Source organism: Suncus etruscus, chromosome 4 (genome assembly GCF_024139225.1).
Source record: "Suncus etruscus isolate mSunEtr1 chromosome 4, mSunEtr1.pri.cur, whole genome shotgun sequence".
Classification (NCBI taxonomy): Eukaryota; Metazoa; Chordata; class Mammalia; order Eulipotyphla; family Soricidae; genus Suncus; species Suncus etruscus.
In genome coordinates this window covers 23,974,919-23,992,248 of record NC_064851.1, presented here as the reverse complement: position 1 = coordinate 23,992,248, position 17,330 = coordinate 23,974,919, and the positions used below count along the sequence as shown (strand labels likewise).

Genomic DNA, 17,330 nt, shown 5'->3' with positions numbered 1-17,330 from the left:
CTAAGCAGAGTTCAGGTTAGTGGTTCAAGGCAAGGGCCCAAGGACATGGTGCTAGTTACCCCAGAAGTTCTTGGGGCCTCCAGAGCTTTACTTGGTTCAGTGAACCCTGCGTTGCCTGGGAAGAAACTCCTCCACTACAAGCACCCTAAAGGCTGTACTTTCTCACTGGCCTTTCCCTTTCCCTGAAGTCAGAGAATTTTAGAATTGGAAAGGGCCTGAAAATGACCCTACCCACATTGCTTTGTTTACCAAAGGAAAAAAATCCGTGGCTCAGGGAGATCGCAACAATTCAACTCATGAAGTCACTGGCTTTCTGAAACTGCTGTAAATGCTCAACCAGGAATTAGCAGCTGTGCAGACCTGAGAAAAGCTTGACTTTGTATGTGTGTATTTGAGTTTGTGTTTGTGTGTGTGAGAGAAAGAGAAACAGTGTGTGTATTTGTGTGTGTGTGTGTGTGTGTGTGTGTGTGTGTATGTGGGGGGGGGGCAAAGAGGCAAAGGGGAGAATTTCCAGTATGAAATGCAGCTGCCTGGCCTCTTTCCTTATCTGTAGGTCTGGAGACTCAGGAACTGCATTTCAAACTGACTCCATCCATAACAAAGGTGGTTCTCCAAGAAATACCATTGTGTTTTCACTCCCTTCCATTTGATCTAAAAGTGAAGAGAAAATAAAGGCTTGAAACTGCAAATGTCATTAAAGATCATTGCTGTTTCTCTGGCTCCCCAGATATCTCTCTATTTTATCCTACCTCTCTATTCCAACTGGTCATTTTTGGAGAGATGCTCCAAATCTCTGGCTTCCAAGTCTGACAGAGAGACCATCACCATGTGACACACTGTCCCAAATGCCCGTGATCTAGAAATTCAGGTGCAGAATCTGAGATTGAAAGGAGGCAAAGCAGGAGCATCAGAGATGGGAAAGGAGCAATGCTAGGGACTTTCTCACCCTCTCCTGCTGCATTCCCTGTACATAAGCAAAAATTATGAATGGAGTTGATACCCAAAGACAAAGATCATCTCAGCCACCAACTACTTGACTTGGTGAAAGCCCTTCATTTAGTACTTCAGAGAGGTGAAGAAACCAAGAGGTTTCTTGGTAGATAAATTATGTGTTAAGGTAACTGCCATGCACTGCTGCCTTAAAAGATATGCTTCTGAGATTGCAGCAATAGGACACTGGGTAGGACTTTGTCTTGCATGCAGTCCACCTGGATTCAATCTCTGTATCCTATACTGTCCCCTGAGCCCACCAGGAGTGATCCCTGAGTACAAAGTTAGAAGTAACACCTGAGCACTGTCAGGTATGGCCCTCAAAATAAAACAAACAAAAAAGAGAAGGCATGTATAAACTGCAAGGTAGATTCCAGGATAGGATGACAATGTAAATAAATACAAGATGCCCGATTAGAAAAAAACATTTTCATGCTCCAAATCTTGCGTGAGACATACATACTAAACAGTCCTGGTTGTGGAGCTAAAATCCTGAGCTAATTTGTCATTCTAGGGGTGGTGAGCATGGTTGTTGGTTTGATCTGTTTTTAAAATTTTAGTTGCTGAAAATCCTGGCAGACTGGGCTGTGTCCTCCCCCTCCCTCCAACTCAGTTTTTACAGTACAGCTCTTACCCAGCCCTGCCTAACTGCCCAAGTTCTTTCTTCCCCTGGGGATGTGGGCTGAGTGCTCCATCACCGGAGCAAATGCACGACTCACTGGAAGCTGAACATTTGAGTGTAATCGTCAGAGCTGGTCAAGGTCATTTGCTCAGCTCTACTTTGCTTGTCTGGGGGAGGAGGACTGGAAATGGAGGGTAAAGTCTGCAGGACAGAAGTGACTTTTCGCCTTCCCCTGTTCCTCATTTGAAAAAAGCAACAGGAACTGGATGAGTGTTCTGGTGGGGAGCTGGGAGCTGGTATCAGGTAACCCTTAAGTTCTGACCTTAGGCAAGTGGCCTATATCACTTCTTTGGGACTTGGAGTTAAAACAGGAGAGCAAAGGGCTGGAGAGAAAGCTCAAAGGGTTTTGCATGTGAAAGACCTAAACTCAATTCTTGGCACCTGACCTTTCCTCTAATACCATGATGGATGTAACCTTAGGGATTTCCAGCATGCTGGACCTACAATCACCACCATTCCTGGCCCAGGCACAAAAACACTGACCCATAGAGCTGGCTACAGATCACCAGGAGTAGTCCCTGGGTCCCCAAGCTCAATCAGGAAGCACCCCCAAACAAATAGCACTAATGACTATTTATGTACAGCATGTCCAAGCCTAACTGTTCTAAGCTCTTATCCATAGTATCCAACTAATCTTCCCAACAACCCTCTAGGTGGGTAGAATCATTCCATTGCACAGTTGACTTCTGCTGACCTCTGACCTCATGTTCAGGTAATCTAAGAAAAGGTCATGCAACTGGTGAGGAGTAGCAGCACCTGGATCTAGACAGGGCCAGAGGCTCTTGGTCATTTGCCCCACAGCCTGTGAAAATATCAGAAGTATGCCCCGGAGAAGGAAAGAGATACTGGCAGCTTTCAGGCACCTACTATACACCAAGCACTTTTGTGCCCTTTGCAAAATGACTCATTCAACCCAGACAATAAGCATGGGGTAGGAATGACCACTGCACACTGACCTCAGAATTTTGGAAACTGAGGTTCAGTGAAACCAGACACTGGTTTAGGTTCACAGGGCTAAATTTGGATTGGAGTCCAGCTCCCTCAGGTCAAGGATGATACTATTCCATACCTCTATACCCCTGGCTAGTTTCACAGTTCTGAGAACATACATGAGCAGCCCGTGAATATAGAAATATAGTCTTGGCTATATTTGGCATTCAGCCATGTCCAGTACTCAAAGTCCATCCTCACTACCCTGGATGAGATCCTCCATCCCATATTCCCTTGAAACCATGCACACTGCCCCCTATTCATATCCCCAGCTGGAGTCCCTCTCTCCTATGTTGTAGGCAGGAAAATCTACCCTCACATTTATGCTGGTCCTAACTCTCACTCACGTGATCTTATTTTCATGCAGATAATTTGTTCTAAAGTATTAGGCAACATTACTAAATCTCAGTGCCTCACATGGACAAGGTGAAGTTCAGTGAAGTAAAATGACCACCCAGAGATACCTAGTTTCTCATAGTTTTTTGTTTGAGGGGGTATGTCCAGTGATGATCAGAGTTTACTCCTGCCAATGTGCTCAGGGATCTCTGTTCTCAGGGCCTCTAGGGACCATATAGGCCTTTTGTATCTAACTCAGATTGGTCTCTTCAAGGCAACTCTCCACCTATTGTACTATCTACCTGACCAACATCTAGTTTTTAATTCAGGATCCAATTCAAATCTATGACCTCAGTCTATAAATCCAGGACTCTGTAAGACCTCAGAAGTCAATCGAAGTATTCAAAGATGAGGAAACTGGGCCAGAGAGATAGCAGAGTGAAAGGGTGTTTGCCTTGCATGGCGCCAATCCAGGACAAATGGTGATTCATTGGTTCTAATCCCAGCATCCCATATGTTTCCACAGTGCCTGTCAGGAGCAATTTCTGAGCACAGAGCCAGGAGTAACCTCTGAGTGCTGCCAGGTGTGATCCAAAAACAAAACAAAAAATAACTGAAGAAACTGAGGCCCAGATGGGTGGTGTTCAAGATTACAGTGATTCATATGGAGCAGACTCTAAAGCTTATGCCCTCTGACCAAGAATAATTTTTCTTCATGCAAATGACAACAGAGTCAATTGTGCCAGCTCAATTAATCAAGGGAGTTGAGGATGCCAACTTTCTTAGTAAACTGGAACAATACAAGCAGAATGAGGCAGACCCCGTGTTACAGTTTCATGTTCCTTTGGATAGACCCCTTCCAGGACAATCTTATGATGAGAAGGAGGACCTGGGAGTCAGATAACTGAAGAAAGGCAATGCTGAAAATAGGGGGATTCTACATCTCACAAGTCTCATCTAAGAAGAACTTGTTCTTATATTAAAATCCAGCCTCTGACATGAAATTTGCTTATACATAGATATGCAGGCCATTATGCTGAGTGAAATGAATTAGAGGGAGAAGTATAGACATAAAATAATCAAACTTATTTGTGGTATTTAAAAAAAAAAGATAATACAATAATAGTACTCAAAGAAAACAGAGGAGAGGACTAGGAGGAGTGGCCCATGATAAGAAGCTTCCAGCAAAGATTAGAGGAGTGCAGTCTGGGCAGAGAATAAAGCTCTATGACAATGATAGGTGAAAACAATCACCTGAACGGAGAACCGGGTGTTAAAAGGATATATACAACACCCCTTCAGTAACATTATTGCAAACCATAGTGTCTAAAAGGAAAAAAAATGAAGGCACAGTGAGAAAGAGAGAGAGAGAGAGAGAGAGAGAGAGAGACAGAGAGAGAGAGAGAGAGAGAGAGAGAGAGAGAGAGAGAGAGAGAGAGAGAGAAGATAAATGTCTGCCATAGAGGCAGGCAGAAGGGGAGGAAGGAGGGAAACTGAGGACATTGGTGACAGGAAGCATACATTGTTGAAGGATAGGTTTTGGACATTGTATAAACTGAAACTCAACTATGAACAACTTGTAAGTATATCTCACGGTAGTTAAATTTAAAATGCATTGTAAAAATAAAATAAAATGTTTAAAAACAAACAGCATGGGCCAGAGAAATAGCACAGCAGTAGGGTGTTTGTCACTTGTACCCAGCAGACCCAGAACAAACCAGTGGTTCAATCCCATCATCCTATATGGTCTCCCTGAGCCTGCCAGGAGCGATTTCTGAGCACAGAGTCAGGAGTTAACCCCCCTGGGTATCACCTGGGTGTGACCACCGATAACCAACAAATAAAATAAAAATAAAACGAAATTGCCTGTAACAAAAGAGCTGCTGAGTGATGCCTAAGTGCAGAGGTTTGTACCCCAGGCTGTATATGTCACCTTTTATTTACCTTTTGTTGTTATTTTTGTTTGTTTGGTTGGTTGGTTTTGGGGAGCCATATTCAGTAGTGTTCAGGAGCTAATCCCAGTTCTCTGCTGGGTGTCACTCCTGACAATTCTCAAGTTACTGAATCCTACTGGGAATTAAACCCAGGGCCTTTTATATGCAAGGCAAGTGTTCTACCACTAGGCCACGTCCCTGGCTATATCACTTTTTTAATGAATGCCTGGCACCTCTGGCTCCTATTTTCCAATTCTCCAGGCAAGGCAAAGGCAATCTGGCTTCAGAGTGCCCTGCTGAGGACTTTTTTTGGTGCTCACCACAAGGCTATAACTCACCTACCAGAAGATGGAGCCCAGGAGATAATGAGCAGCATCCCTCAGCAGGCCCCAGCACCCCCAGTATCTGCTCTGACTTTTTACCCTTCCTGCTAGATTCCACAGGAATGCTCAGTTGCTTTGTGCTCTCTTATTCTTTCCTGCCAAGCGAGTTTTTTATCTGGTCACCACTGGAACTGTCCATCAAGAAAGAAGACTTCAGCAGCTCCAAGGTCTTTCTCTGGGAGATTCCATTTTAGGATGGCAAGAACACAGACCTAGAAAAATTTTCCCTTGCCTCAGACCACCATGAGTCCCTCACCAGAGCTATTTCTTATACTGGATTAAAAAAAAAAAAAAAAAAACATTGGGAGCTGAGAGACCAGACCTGCTCAGGGACCAGAGGCTTCTGGTTGTGAGTTGTGAGTTGTGAGAACTGCCTAGCTGGCTCTCTAGGTTAAAGATAGTTCAAATAGGTGCTGACACATACACAAGCATGCCTTCTCTATAGGAGGGCTCAGTAAAATAACTCCCCTCCACCAATCCTAAGGCCCTAAATCCCAGAAACTGATTGTGGTCCTAGAAACCCAGATACATCATTCATCTTACTTTAAAAAGTGAGGGTGGTGGAGCAGATCATGAGAGCTGAGAAACTAGCCCACATACACACAGAGACACAGACACATAGAGACACGGACACTCGGACACACAGACACGCAGACAGACACAGACACACACACATAGAGACACAGACACATACAAACGGTCTCTCTCTCTCTCTCTCTCTCTCTCTCTCTCTCTCTCTCTCTCTCTCTCTCTCTCTCTCTCTCTCTCTCTCTCTCTCTCTCAGTTTTGGCTGAGGACCCCACCACCAGAAGGACACCCTAAGCAACTCACATTCAACTTTCATTTACCCAAGAGCATCCAAGCCCTGAACTAGTCAGTCACCTAGGGCATAGGGGTTTGGGGGTAGGGTGTTTCCTCTCCCTGCTCCCTCCCTCCCACCCCACCGACTCACCTTGGGGCAACTTGGCCTGGTTCTCCTGGATCCAGGTATAGAGGTGGGCGAAGTCGCAGTCGCAAAGCCAAGGGTTGCCATCCAGGCGCAGGGTGCGCAGCGCGGGAAGCGCGTCCAGGGCGGCCACGTCGAGGGCGCGCAGGTTGTTGCCGTGCAGCTCGAGCACCTGCAGCGACTCGAGGGTCTCGAAGGCGTCGGGGTGCACGCCGGCCAGCCGGTTGTTGGCCAGGCTCAGCCGCACCAGCCGCCCCGCCGAGCGGAAGGCGCCGGCGCCGAGCTGGGTCAGGTTGTTGTAGCTGAGGTCCAGGAAGGCGAGCTTGGCTGAGCCGCGGAACGTGCCCTCCTCGAGCGCCAGCAGCGAGTTGTTCCTCAAGTCCAGGTAGACCAGGTCGCCGTAGAAGATGAAGAAGTCCTCGGGGATGCGCTGGATGCGGTTGCCGGCCGCCAGCAGCTTGCGCACGTCCAGGGGGAAGGGGTCGGGCACGCTGGGCAGCCCGCGATCGCGACAGTCCACGGTGTGCGGGTCGCCGCAGGCGCAGCCCGCCGGGCACGGCCGCCCGAGTCCCGGCAGCAGCAGGAGGCTGCAGAGCCCGAGCGCGGCGGCGGAGCCAGCGGGAGCCCGAGGCGCGTTGCGGGGGCGCATGGCCACGCGGGGCGCCTGCTCACCCCGCGAGCTCGGGCGGGCTCTGGGCGTGCAAGGACCCCGGGAACGGAGGGTTGGGGACGTGGGGGAAGAGGCGGGGATGAGAGACACGGGACTGAAAATTCGCCCGCAGGAAAATCCCCGTGGAAAGGCGGAGGAGCGGTGGCGGGGGGCCACCGAGGGGCCGTCCCCGAAAAGGGCCTCTAATGCAAGGCTTTCTTTCAGAGACCCGCCGATGAGATCAATCGGGCAGCCCCCGACAGCTAGTTTCCACGTCCCCCCCGCCCCAGGCGTCCCAGGCGGTGCTCCCGGGGACTGTCTGGGACGTGCGCCCTCGCTCACAGCGCGCTCCTTGCGCGCACCCCCTGGGAGTATGACCTGGGTCTCTCTCCAGTTCTGCGCCCCCTGGTAATTCGGGGGTCTTAGGGGCAGGACGCAGCTCGAGTCACCCCCTGCTAGCTCCTGAATAACGGATCTTCCTCCCTTTTCCCTCCCCCATCCGCACTTGACCCATCTCTAGGAGGCCAACGGGCAGCTGCCAGGGCCCCCCTGCTGTGCTTCCAAGGAAGGCAGAAAGGTCAGCACTTTCCATGCTGGCCATGGGCTGATAAAGAACTGGCATGCACCAGCCAGAACTGTCGCTGCTGTCATATCTGCGGGTCTTAAGCTCTGGGTTCCAATAGTGTGGCCTCAGGGCCACCAGGGTCATACTTCCTCTGGTCACTGCCCCCCCCCCCAGCTCTACCCCGCACCCTTTTGTGTGTCCCCTTTGTAAAATGGAAGAAAGTTTCTCACCGGCTTTATGAGCAGTGCCCCCAGTCAAGACAATATTAGGTCAGACTTAGAGAGTTTCTTGAGCAGAGCTTCCCATGACAGAGATACAGATATCAACCCAGCACTGCAGAAATCTCTGAGTACCACAGGTGGAGAACCCGGAGCAAGCTAAGCCTGTGAGGTATGGCCCCAAAACCAAAATAGGAAGAAAAAAAAATGAAATAGGAACAGTAAAGCCTAGGGATAGTAGGAGTAAGGAGCTTGCCCTGTTTATGGTATGGTCCCTGAGCACTGCCTATGCTCACTGCTGTGAGGAGTGAGCCCTGAGCATCTTTGGATCTCTGGGTGTGGGCCAAAAAATAAAAGAAGGAAGGAAGGAAGGAAGGAAGGAAGGAAGGAAGGAAGGAAGGAAGGAAGGAAGGGAGGGAGGGAGGGAGGGAGGGAGGAGGGAGGGAGGGAGGGGGGAGGGAGGGAGGGAGGGAGGGAGGGAGGGAGGGAGGGAGGGAGGGAGGGAGGGAGGGAGGAAAAAAGATGAAGAAAGGACAGAAGGAAAAAGAAAGGAAGGGAGGTAATCTGGTGAATAGAAAAGAAATAAGACCAACTATCTTGTACTCATCTTTCCACTCAAAGTCCCAGCTGCGGGGCCGAAGAGATAGCATGGAGGTACGGCATTTGCCTTGCCTGCAGAAGGACAGTGGTTCAAATCCCGGCATCCCATATCCCATATGATCCCCCATGCCTTCCAGGAGTGACTTCTGAGCGCAGAGCCAGGAGTAACCCCTGAGTGCTGCCGGGTGTGACCCCCAAATAATAATAATAATAATAATAATAATAATAATAATAATAATAATAATATGAAGAAGAAAAGACCCCCGAAGAAGAAGAAGAAGAAGAAGAAGAAGAAGAAGAAGAAGAAGAAGAAGAAGAAGAAGAAGAAGAAGAAGAAGAAGAAGAAGAAGAAGAAGAAGAAGAAGAAGAAGAAAGAAGAAGAGTCCCAGCTGCCTTCCCTATAGGTGGGGAGACTGAAGGATCCAAGTATTATGGCCCTCCATTTAGGCTCAGACCCTCTCAGATATGTATTCCCATCAACATTCCTTCAAGCCCAATTCATTTTCCTCTGCCCCATTTCTGAAAATTTTCTTTAAAAAAAAAAAAAGGCCCACAAAACCACTTAGAGATCATCCTACTATTGGCTGTTCTGGTTCAAATACCCTAGAAAAGGTATTTTGGTCTCATGCAGACCGAAATAACAAAGGGAACAGCTGTTGACCATTGGTTCCCCAGTGCCCCTGCTCTGGCCCTACCCCTTGTGAGCATTGATGGGAGACAGCTCAGGTTCCCAAGCCACAAAGCTAAGCCCCCAGCCTTTTCCAGAGGCACATGCAGTCCAGAAGCCTTTTGGGTGGATCAAAATTTGATCCTTTGGGGTAGAGCCAAGGGCTCAAGAGAGGACAAGTGTTTGCTGGAGGTGGGGTGTGTATGTGAGGTATCCAAGAGAAAGAAGCTTTGAGGCACTGGGATCCTGCAGCTCTTTCTTGCTTATGCATCCTGTCAGCAAATCAGACCTCCTGAGTGGTCCCCACTGTGCTTGAACAATCTCAACTTCCCCACATTGGTCTCCTCCTCTAGGCAGCTTCAGAGCTCTCAGATAGATGCTGTGGGCTATGGGGGTGAAAGGATGGGGAAAATCCGATTATAGCCAGGCAAACCTCAGGCAGATGCTGGAACAGGTTTCCTATCCTTGGGTGCTCCAGGAACTGCCTGAAAAAACAGCTTCAGACTTTGCCTTTCTGATCTCTAATCAGTCAAGACTATACTGAGGGGACTAATATGTTATTCCAGATTGATGTCCTCAGCATTATGACTTCAGGACCCTTCCCTTTGGGTCACACAGTCTTATGCCTGTGGCCCTATAGGCTTGTATTCCAGTCCTTCCTGCTGAGAGGTCTGGTTGGCTGAAGCTCTGGTCTCGAAGTCCCTGGGTTCCAGGAAGATGAACTTAAAAAAAAAAAAAAAAAACCAATTTGGTGAAAATTAGGCTTTTGACTATGAGGTCATCCAGAGTGAATGCTGCAATTCTTGGCAAGGAGTTCAGTAGTAGCCCTAGTTCTTTTGTGCTGGCACTCATGGGTGATTGTGATTAATGCAAACAAATAAATATCCACTTCATAAATGTTGGGTATGTTATAAGGACTTGCAACATAGGGGGGCTCCATGGGAGTAAATGCAAGAAAGCATCCCCCTAGTGATGCAAAATACCATGGGAAACACCATGCTTGGTCCTGACCACTTTGAAACCAGGGAGAAGCACCTTCCCCATCTCTCAATGCAGACGATGTAAAGACACTGTTGTGTGGGAACGTGAGCTGAAAGGTGCTTGGAGAAACACTGCATACAAAAATGTCTGTGAGTCTTGCTATAGCAGAAGATTTTTAGTTCTTGCTTTGAGTGACTCCTAAATTCCCCTAAATCTAAATCTGCTCATGTTTCATGAATAGCAACAGAATCAAACAAAACTGGGGTACACGAGAAGCAGAAAAAAAATCCCAATATTCCACATTTCCCAATGTGAGCTGCCACCTCTGAGATTTTTTTTCCCCAGCCAGGGAAGCAGAGATGTGACCTCAGCAAGGTCACAGCATGAGTCAGTGATAGAGACTGGAAATAGAACTCAGGCATCCTAACTCCCAGCCGTTCCCCACACCCTGCTCTCTTCCAGGGAAAAGGGGCCATTTGCAGTGTGAGGAAAAACCCCAAAGGTGTCTGGGAGGGCCCTGCAGAGACTCATTGTCAGCTGTTTCTGCATTAATTTGCAGTCATCATACTCTATGATTCCAATTAGTAAGGCTGGAATGGGTGTGACCAATCCCCCAGGTACCCCATGATCCCAGAACCTGGTGTCATGTTTCAGCACCTGGAGAGAGTTGGGAACTAGCAAAGGGTCTCACTCTCCCTCTCTGACCCACCCCCAAGCAGGAGTTCCAACCTACCCTGTCTTCTAACAGGTCAATATTTGAGTCCCTCTAGGTTGGACATTGAGAAACTATAAAGATGATCCCTAGGAAATCCTCCACAAAAGACCTGGTTTCTTCAAGCGAAAGCAATCCAGTCATGAGTTCCCCAAACCTTGGTTGTCAGACTGACCTCTAAATTAGAAAAAATCCTAAACCCCACGTCGCAAACAAGATGATGCCAGTGTAGTATGGAAAGGAATCTAAATGTAGCTGCTGTCTCTAGTTTGAATAATAGAGTGTGACTGGTATTTGGTGATGTCACTAGGTTATCGGTGACCTCTGATAAGCACGTGGCTGATCAGCTCAGAAACATGAGGACGTCCCACAGGCCCCAGGACATAAATGGCTCTTTTCCTGGGGCAGCCTGACTCCTGAGAAACAGCGGTCAGCTCCTAGGACACAGCTATGTGTCTGCCTATCCACCCATTAACCCAAGTTCCCCCTGACTCTTCCTCCCAGTTACCACCAGAGGGCACCATCTCCAGCCTTTCCTGGTGAGAGCAGACTTCACCTCTCTTCCGTGATGGGCTTAGGTTAAAGTGACCTAAGACTTGCTTCTCTCTTGCTCCTCTTTTGTTCCTTTCTGGTAGTTTAGACACACACTTTTTAGGAAACCTTCTGCCCCTAGTTTTACCCCTGGGACCAGGAAACCAGCCTAAATGGGTAGCAGAGTAGTGCCTGTGGTCAGAAATATGAGTTTGGACCAAATTCTGTTTCTCTCCATTCCTGCCTGTCACCAAGGCAAATTGCTTACCTTCCCTAAGCCTCAGTTTTACCATTTGTGGAATGGAATAAAATCTTTATCTATGCCATAGTTTGTGATGAAGATACCTCAGGAACTGAGCAGTGAGACTGGCACAGTACACTGGCAGCCACATAATTTTCTACCTACCCAGTTATCCATAGTTATTTCACAAGGGTGGTTTTCTTCAAGCAGAAATAAAATAATTCAAGTGTCTCTCTGGAAGCACTTTGCGAGTGATGCTCTCACATTCCAAATCAGTTGGAATCTGAATCATTTAGGCCAGGTCCCTGCCCTGAATCATAAATCCCCACTTAACAGTAGCACCCTTGACGCAAACAGACACACAGAGAGATAAGGACATACACAGCCACATCAGCCCTCTCCAATCCTGGCTGGACCCCTAGAGATGAGATGCTTCCCCCACGTCTTCCTCCCCCAGCTCACCAGTGGGAGCATGGGCAGACCAGAGAGACACTGGATATGGGGTCAATCCTTCAGCCGGCTCAAGAAGACATCTGTTCTCTGATCCTAGAGCTGGCCATCCATCCATGTGTGTGACCTTGAGACAGAGCAGGACCAGAGAAGGATGGGACTCATGCTGAATTTTCCCAGGAGGAGAAAAATGTAGAACACAGGCCCCAAGAATAAAAGATAAAACGTCCCCCCAGCTCATATGTCATAGCAGCTTCCAGATTCTTCCCCATTTCCTCTTCTCTTTCCTTTACTTTTGGCCCATTGGGAGAACCCCTCATCTCTCTTTCTCTGCCTCTCCATGATTATCTTCTTTTACCAAACTCCTGTCATCTTCAACAGAAATGACTAACTTTTCTACTCTCCCTTGTCCTCTCATTTCTAATACTCAAGACAACTACATAATTTTTAATTATCAGATAACCCCACCTCCCCACCAAATACCTACCTGTGTGATGATTGGTAGGCATCCAAAACAACTGCACACTTTCCTCTATGTCCCAAACCCAGCAATGGCCTAATTCACGACTTGCTTCTAGTGAATATGGCTGAAGTGACAGTTACATATTTCTGTAATTCAGTTTTAAAAGATGATGGTTTCTATCTTGCTCTTAGATTTTCTCACCAGTTGAGCTTGAATGCTCTGACGAAGCAAATTTCTTGAAGGGATAGAGACTGAAAGGGAGGCACCTGCTGAGGAAACTCGGGGTAGAAACTCAAGGATAGATCCAGTTCAACAGTTCATGAGAAACTGAGTCCTATCCACAACCTCTTGAACTTACGTTTTTGTTTTTTTGTTTTTTTTTTTTAGTCAAACCTGGAAATGATGACAGCTGAGTTAACCATCTTGATGGTGATGTGTGAGAGATCCTGCATTAGAAGGCCCATGATAAAAGGCCCACATTCCTGACTCCTAAAATTTACAACTAAGATAATGATTCTTATCATTAGGCCAGAATGATGGCACAGGGTTTAAGGCACTTACCTTGCACATAGACAACTCCATTTTAAATTTCCAGCATTGCATATAGTCTCCCAGGCACTGCCATGAGTCATTCTTTAGCACAGAACCAATAGCCCCTGGCTCTGGTGTTTGGTATCTGTTCAAACAAATACACACACACACACACACACACACACACACACACACACACACACACACACGCTATTACTATTTTTTTCTCCCAATAAAGAGACTTAACCCCAATGTCTCACTACATCTATTTCTGAGCTTCTCCTAAATCACCTAACAAAAACTCTTAAAGAAGATTGTTTTTGAGACTGTTAGGATGCTCCATAGTATGTATTCTCTAAACCTGGGAAATCAGAGCTCCTCTAAATATCTCCTTCTCACTTGCTGCTTGCCATTTTCCAGTTTTGGCTCAAGAGAACCTAGTCTCCTCCAAAAAGTCCTCCCAGAATTGCTATTCTCAATCTCAGGAGAATAGGTGCAGTCAAAGTGAGGGATACAGAGCAAGCCTGTGCATGCTCCAGGAGCCCTCAGCTGATAACGTTGCCAAAAGAAAACTGATTATCTCTTTGTGGCTAAAGCTCAGGTTTTTCCTATCAGTCTATAAAACTTCCCATTTTATTATTTTATTAAGCACAGTGAAATAAGTATGGTCAATATAGATTTATCAGAGCTACAAATACTGGATAGACTAGCCAGCCTGCATTTGCATTCTAGTTCCATCACTTCTAAGCTATATCTTTTCTGCACATGTAGTAATCTTGCACTAAAACTTAGTCAATTTATCTAGAAAATGAGGATTTTAAAATTGAACAACTGTGGTCAGGAGATGAGATACTGTAAAAATGAGCTAGTGGCACCCGCAAACACATGGTCATGTGGCTTCATGCTTCTGTGCCCTGGCACGCCGTGTTCTTTCTGTCCATCCACCTGGCAAAACTACATGCCCTTCAAGAGACTATGCACCTCTCCAGCTGGCCTTGACCTCACCCGTGCAGCCAAATATTTTCTCCTGTGTATCTCTTGCCATCCAGATTTATGTTTTTGTTCCCTCCCTTATCCCCTGGCATTTAACTGCTGGCATGTTTGTGTCCCCTATCCCACTGCTAGTGAGTTATGGGGTGAGAAAGACTCAAGAAAAAGTTCTGTGAGCAAAAATTGTGTTCTTTTCCTCCTTAAATCTTGGACCTTGCATAGGCAGGTTGCCATTGGGTCATTGTTGAATGAATGAGTGAGTACATATATTTAAAAAATGATTTTTTTTTATCAAGGAATGCCAATTGGATTTTTAAAAAAATAAAGTCTGAATTGCTTTGAGAACATCAAGGTCAAAGAGGTCAATGTCTCTAAGTATGCCATGAACTAATAGCATCAACCCTACAAATACTACCTCTCCCCCCATTATCATTATCATCATCATCATCATTTTCATAATATAAGAGCAATGGGTACCCATGCTCCATGAGAGCCTTAAAATAGCATTCAGGATTAAGTCAGTGATTGTATCCATGTCTATCCATTCTGTAGTCTCTCAGAAAGAAACCATAGGCCTCCAAGACCTGGTAACAATGGGTGACCTTTGGGACACTGGCCTTTGTCCACCCAGGAATCAGTGTTGGAGGGATCACAGAGCCTCCAAAACATTACACTTACAGGGTTGATTAGACAGATGAGCTACTTGGATGAAGAGCCTCAGAGGCTAGAATTCTAAACCTTATTTTGAGTCAGCCTGACATATCTAGTGACTGCGCAATACTTAAGCTGTCCTCAGAGTATTGAAACTAGTGTTCAGTGCCCTCCCTTTGCACCCCATCCCACACACATGCACCTCCAGGTGTGTGTGCTTCTGAGGGGGCAGATGGTAAACCTGATTTAACCCTAACAAATAGTATAAAGCCACCAGAATTCTTTCTAGTAAATGAGGAGGCACACGGGAGGCTATTTTTATGTGGATTTGAATTTTATTTGCATAAATTTGCATTTGTATTTCCCAAAGCCTTGCGCTTGAGTTTATGAGACAATTAATCCACTTCGTTTGTGCAATACTGTGGTAGAGATTGAGAGGCCTTTTTCCCAGTTACAAGGCTAATTTAGTCTAGAACTTTAGTCTAAGATAGTTTTAGAAATTTTGAAATCACTGAAGATCTCAAAGACTTCAGAAAAAATGTATTTATGCAATAATAGTATTTAATGTTCACTTATTGTTCACTATATATTAAGCATTGCTCTAATCTCAATAAGCCAAAAAGGAGTTCCAGCTCCTATTCCCATTTCGCAGGTAAAGAAATAAGTTCATGGTGTCAGTGTAACAAGAATGGGAGGAATTTAAGCCTGAATGGACAGTTTGACTCTGCTCATTATGCAGCAAATAAAAAATTTTAGCACTTCTATGAGCCAGGTATTATTTTAAGCACTAGAAACATGTTATTGAATTTAAAAAAAAAAAAAAAGTCCCAACAGACATAGAGCCTTTGTCAAGGTAAGTTTGGGTCATCTCTCCCCTTTCATCCCTTTGTGGTTGTAGCTGTTGTGATGACCATGGTACACACATTAGGTGCAATATTTGCACTTTGGAGTGGCCCCAATAATATCAATGGCAATGCAGCTAGGAGTTTACTCAGGAAGTGAGGTAGTGCTGAAGACTGAACTAGTGACTTCACATCTTCTGTCATTGAGCAATATCAATAGGCCCAAGGTCACAATTTTAGCCATACATGAGTCTCTTAATCACTGTCCTTTACTAATTCCCATCCGTGTTTATGGTGTCAAGGCAGAAGGCTTAGGAAAGCCTCAAGCCCTTCCTAAAATAAGTGAGGTCAATTCATATCCAGCCAAATAACCAGGTGCTTGGGCCAAACTAGAATTTACTAGACTTAGTCTTTGCAGAATCCTTTAGGCATTTTATCAATGTCTTTTTGTTTATTGATTATTTCATTCTTATGTTAAAAGTCCTTAAAATAGGGTAGGTTTTACCAGCTCATGGGACAATGAGTTACTTGAGGCATGAAAATGTTTAGTTCAGTTTAACAGTATAAAGCATTTAAGCTGCAAGGAATTGGGATTTTTTTTTTTTATTTTTGGGCCACACCCGGTGACACTCAGGGGTTACTCCTGGCTATCCACTTAAAAATTGCTCCTGGCTTGGGGGACCATATGGGACACGGGGGTGTGGGGGAGGGTTGAACCGTAGTTCGTACTAGGTCAGCTGGGTGCAAGGCAAACACCCTACTCCTGCACCACTACTCCAGCCCCGGAATTGGTATTTTTTAAGTAAATAGGATTGAGTTCCCTCAGATACCTTACCAGATTAATTTATTGTGGTATTCACTCTTTGTTGTAAAATTTTGTAAAACATACCTGATAAAAGTATTTATCAAACAAAGTGGTGCAGAGGCAGAAGATAATTCTTCCTAGATGGGGAGGTTCCAAGAAGATTAGTGAGATAACGGCAAATCAAGGTTTCAGAGAATGAATACGAATTGTCTAAGCAAAGGAAAATTAATTCCAGATGAGGAAAAATGATCAAATGAAGGCAGAGAGTTCTTACAAAAACACTTAAGACTTGAGCACAAGTACTTGAGAAAGACTCATTAAACCTTTCAAATAAGTGCTGGAAACTAATCTAGACTTTTTGATTCCTATCCTACATCAGTTGTTAAAATTTTGTTGGAAGCATCTTTTCCTGAAATTGAAAAAGTGCTTGTCATAGAGTGGCTATTGCTATGCATTCATCCTACAGTATCACCAGCCTTCTCTAGGGACTCAAACATTAGGAATACAATGACAACCAAAGGTGGGCTAGTCCCCAATATGATATATGAGCTCCAAAAAAGAGAAAGGACTGGCACACAAGAAAGACCGCTACACCATTCCAGGTTAGAGCCTGAGTTGTTTTCTGAGCTCTTACAGAATTTTCCTGAAGAGACATAACTGGATATGCCAAATAGATGACCCGTGGGAATAGAATAGGACTGAACTGAAGAAAGGTAAAGCTGGGGTAAGGAGACTCAGTCTAAAAGACTGGCATGTAATTTAAGGGGGCAAAAAGATTCTCCTAATGTCCCAAAAACCACCCAAGAGAAAGGACATAATGAGTCTATCCAGAGATACCTGGGTTCATGATCCTAGTCACATTATTCATAATAGCAGCAAACTGCAAACAACTTAAATGCCCAATAAATGGTAGTTGGATAAACAAAGAGTGGTAAATCCATACCATGATGGGAAATTACTAAGCAATTAAGAAGAATGAGCTACCCAATTCATGTTACAATGTGGCTGAAGCATAAAAACATGAAACAAAGTTAAAGAAGTCAGACAGTGATCAGAGTCTATAGTTGATCCCATGACAATATACTCCAAGGACGGAGAAACCCCATATTTGTTAGGCCAAGTGAATTCCTTTTCAAATGACCCCAATATTTACTGTGCCTGGGCAGGAGGGAA

At 45.6% G+C, this 17,330-nt stretch overlaps 1 protein-coding gene across 1 annotated transcript in view; it reads right to left on the bottom strand.

The window, feature by feature from the left end:
• Positions 1–7,619, bottom strand: part of LRRC38 (leucine rich repeat containing 38) — a 31,942-nt gene extending 24,323 nt beyond the window's left edge. Inside the window, exons 1-2 of the mRNA XM_049772538.1 lie at positions 7,416–7,619; positions 6,268–7,315 (exon numbers count right to left, since the gene is read on the bottom strand). Of these exons, the coding sequence (XP_049628495.1) occupies positions 6,268–7,315; positions 7,416–7,619 (1,252 nt within the window). The remainder of the gene's footprint in view (positions 1–6,267; positions 7,316–7,415) is intronic.
• Positions 7,620–17,330: the final 9,711 nt, after the last annotated feature.